The sequence below is a fragment of the Triticum aestivum genome, chromosome 1D (assembly GCF_018294505.1).
Source record: "Triticum aestivum cultivar Chinese Spring chromosome 1D, IWGSC CS RefSeq v2.1, whole genome shotgun sequence".
Classification (NCBI taxonomy): domain Eukaryota; kingdom Viridiplantae; phylum Streptophyta; class Magnoliopsida; order Poales; family Poaceae; genus Triticum; species Triticum aestivum.
The window spans coordinates 383,502,114-383,505,757 of NC_057796.1; the positions used below are offsets into that span (position 1 = coordinate 383,502,114).

Genomic DNA, 3,644 nt, shown 5'->3' on the forward strand with positions numbered 1-3,644 from the left:
TGTCTTGTTTACCGGGGTCTTATTCCCCTCTGTTGTAAGTTGTAACTTTGTCTGGCACTTAACCAGTACTATCTCTGTATGGAGCAAACGTTGGAGATTGCATGGTGCTACTTGATTCTTGCTTTGTCACCGTACAGCCGAAATATCTTCTTGCAGCATATAGTACTTGCCTGCCTGCTTACTGCATCCAACCATCAACTGGTGCATGATCAGTTGAGTAGGTAAACCCTTGTTTTTCTAAAACAGATCAGTTCACAGCAATATATCTTGTTTGTCTATGCTGAGTAGGAGTACTCCATTGTGCTGTAGGGCCGAACATTCAAGTCCGGCAGCAGTGTCAGCAGCAAAGCTTTGATCTCTGAATGTGCCTCACATGCACAGGGAGGGCCGTTGATAGGGATTGGGAATCTGGGGAACGACAAGGCCCTGGCAAAGGGAGAGCAGTCGAACAGCCTTCTCTTGAAACCGGGCTGGTATAGTCATTCGGAGCACCACTTTTCCTCCTAGTTCTTTTCTATTATTGGGAATAAGGCGCGTCGCTGATGGCTTTGGGTACGCTCCAGCCTAGTTCCGAAGAGGCAAGAGAACAGTGGGGGGCGTCACAAATACGACGGACTTTTGTGAATGGCGCAGGCGATTAGGCGCGGCTCATCATGGCGGAAAGGTATGGCAATGGCAATGGCTGGTCCACTCTTTCGTACTGGCACTTCTCTCACATGCCCCGTTTCATCCCTCCCAAGATCTCTCTCCATCTCGGCAGACAAACTGTAGCTAGTCTTGAAAGAACAAAAGCCTTTAGCCGAAACAGTTTTCCAAAGGAATATATAAGGGCCCGTTTTGTTGGAAGAAATTCCAAAGGGAAAACGTATCGTCGCCGGAATTTGCATGCTCGGTAGAAGCATTGGCGAGGGCGTAGGAATTAAAACCATCAGCTCTAATTTTGTTTTTCTTCTCATCCTTCGCGCAGGATTATCGAGGCAAGCCCATCAGATGATCCAAATCATCACACTATACATTCTTGTTTTCTTTTCTAAACACGCATTATCTGCCGTTCTTGCGTTTCTGCGTTGGTGCATTCCAAACACAAACAGCCCCCCTGGATGAGATAAGAGATAGTAATAGTGAGTCAGTACTTACTACATAGAGGATTTGAATGGCTGCTCTGGTGGTCCCCCGGGAGCTCTGGAGAACCGATGGGAAACATTCTTCCCATCACGCTTGATCGGTTCCAATACAACTCTACACGATCTGATCAAGTTCATAGTATATCACCCCTCGCTTGCGTGCTTTTGCGGCCACTTTGGAGCAAAATCAATTCGCGGTAAAGCTTAGCCTCCCTCAATCATTCTACGGCAAAGCTACTCCATCAAAATCATTTTACGGCAAAGCTACTCCTCTCATACTTAACTGTTTTTATCCACGCAGAGTACTGGCATCGTTCCATGTTATCTCATCAGCACCCGGACCCGCAAAAGATTCTATCCACGCTGCACTTGTCTTTATAAACTTACCATTACCGCACAGAGCCACAACAGTGAGCAATTAAACCCGGGTCGGGCCGGGCCAGCATGACAGTGGGGCCCGCGCCGCGCCCGGGCCCGCCATCATTACGGGCCTTTTCCCGAATAGTGCCGTGTGCATGGGAGCTTGGTCACTGGCAGTGTAGTAGTCTCCTCGCTGGAGCCTCTGCTACACTCCAACTCCAGAGTCCAGACCCACCCACCCGCCATTAATTTCCACAAAACGCGAATCTCAACGCGCAGAACAAAGGCTTTGCACTTCCCCCGCACTGAACCCAACCAGACCCAACCCCGCAGATGTTTAATCGACCGCGATTTTTGTGCTGAGAAAAAAATAGCGCCGAGGAAATATTGGGGCTCGGCTCGGCTCACCACCCCCCACCCCCACCGCATCTCAGGCTCACCTCACTCCTCGGGCCAGTGGTCAGTGGAGCTGCTGCTCTGCTCTGCTCCCGGCGGCGCGGCGAGATGCGGGGGCAGGGGCAGATCTCCCGCCGGCTGGTCGTCCTTGTAGTGGTGGCCGGGCTGCTGCTGGCGCCGGCCGCTGCCGTGGACGTCCAGGCGGTGCTCGCGCCGTTCCCCGACCTCGCCGGCTTCGCGCGCCTGCTCGCGTCCAGCCCCGTGGCCCGGGAGCTGGCCGGGCGGTCCTCACTGACGCTGCTCGCCGTGCCCAACGCCGACCTCCCGCAGTCGCCCTCGGCGTTCGCGGCCGCCGCGGGCGCCGACCTCGCCGACGTGCTCCGCTACCACGTCCTCCTCGAGTACCTCTCCCCCGCCGACCTCCGCCGCCTCCCGGCCACCGGGAAGCTGGTCACCACGCTGTTCCAGACCACCGGCCGCGCCTCCGCCGACCTCGGCGCCGTCAACGTCACGGCCGCCGGGCCCAGCCTGGGCGTCGTCCGCTCGCCGGCGCCCTTCCCCGGGTCCAACGCCACCGTGCTCGGCTCCGTCACCTCCGTGCCGTACAACCTGAGCGTGCTGGCCGTGGACGGGCTCATCGTGCCCTCCGGCTTCGACCTGGCGGCGTCCGAGTCCCGGCCCCCCGCCGCCGTCAACATCACCCGCGTCCTCGCCGACGCGCGCGGGTTCAACGTGGCGGCGTCCATGCTGGAGGCGTCCGGCGTGGCGGAGGAGTTCGAGGGCGACGAGCGCGGCGCGGGCATCACGGTGTTCGTCCCCACCGACGACGCCTTCGCCAGCCTCCCCGCCGGCGACCGGCTCCAGTCCCTCCCCGCCGACCGCAAGGCGGTGGTGCTCCGCTTCCACGTCCTCCACTCCTACTACCCGCTGGGGTCGCTGGAGTCGATCGTGAACCCGCTGCAGCCGACCCTGGCCACCGAGTACGCCAGCCAGGCCGGCCGCTTCACCCTCAACATCACCCGCTCCAACGGCTCCGTGGCCATCGACACCGGCGTCGTGCAGGCCACCATCACGCGCACCGTCTTCGACCAGAACCCCGTGGCCGTCTTCGCCGTCTCCAAGGTGCTCCTCCCCAAGGAGATGTTCACCAGGGCCGACTCGGCCGCCGTCGTCGCGGCGGCCCTGGCGCCCCCGCCGGCCGCCTCGAACTCGATGCCGCCGGAGCCGCCCGAGAGCGCGCGGACGCCGCCGACGAAGCTGTCCTCGCCGCCCGCGCTGCGCGGCGGGGCCAGGAACGACACTGCGGTTTCGCCGCCGTCGTCGTCGACGGCAAAGGCAACAGCAATTGGGCGGTGGTGTATAGAATTGTTGTATGTACTACCAGTACTGCTGCCTCTGGTATGAGATCCGGTGGTGAGCTAGTCGTCCATTGCCGTCTCCTTGCTGAGCTCAATTCTTTTTTGCCTTGCTTTTGTTACAATTGTTTCTTCTTTGTTGCTCCTACTAGTATATTACTAGGAGTAAACCTGTACACAATGGGTTTGAAAAGGTGGGGAGAAGGTAGATGACTCGAGGTGAAGAAGATTGAGCTGCAAAGCAAAGCAGCGTTCTTTTCACTGCCTGCATCATGCTGAAAAAGGAGAAATGATCGCACCATCCTGTAAAGAATCACACGCGACCGGCCGACGACAATGTTAAATGTTGGTTCTACCATTGCTGTTTCTTCGTGGACGCAAGCTGCTTCCATGGCCATTTTGCTGAATC

The 3,644-nt window shown here is 57.8% G+C and overlaps 1 protein-coding gene across 1 annotated transcript; it reads left to right on the plus strand.

Annotated features, from left to right (window-relative positions):
- The first annotated feature begins 1,723 nt into the window (after positions 1–1,723).
- Positions 1,724–3,360, plus strand: LOC123182261 (fasciclin-like arabinogalactan protein 4). The gene has a single exon (XM_044594768.1). The coding sequence runs from the start codon at positions 1,989–1,991 to the stop codon at positions 3,282–3,284; it is 1,296 nt and encodes a 431-aa protein (XP_044450703.1). The 5' UTR covers positions 1,724–1,988; the 3' UTR covers positions 3,285–3,360.
- The last annotated feature ends 284 nt before the right edge of the window (positions 3,361–3,644 follow it).

Coding starts and splice junctions, on each gene's coding strand:
- LOC123182261 (XM_044594768.1), top strand. CDS start 1,989: ATGCGGGGGCAGGGGCAGATCTCCCGCCGGCTGGTCGTCCTTGTAGTG.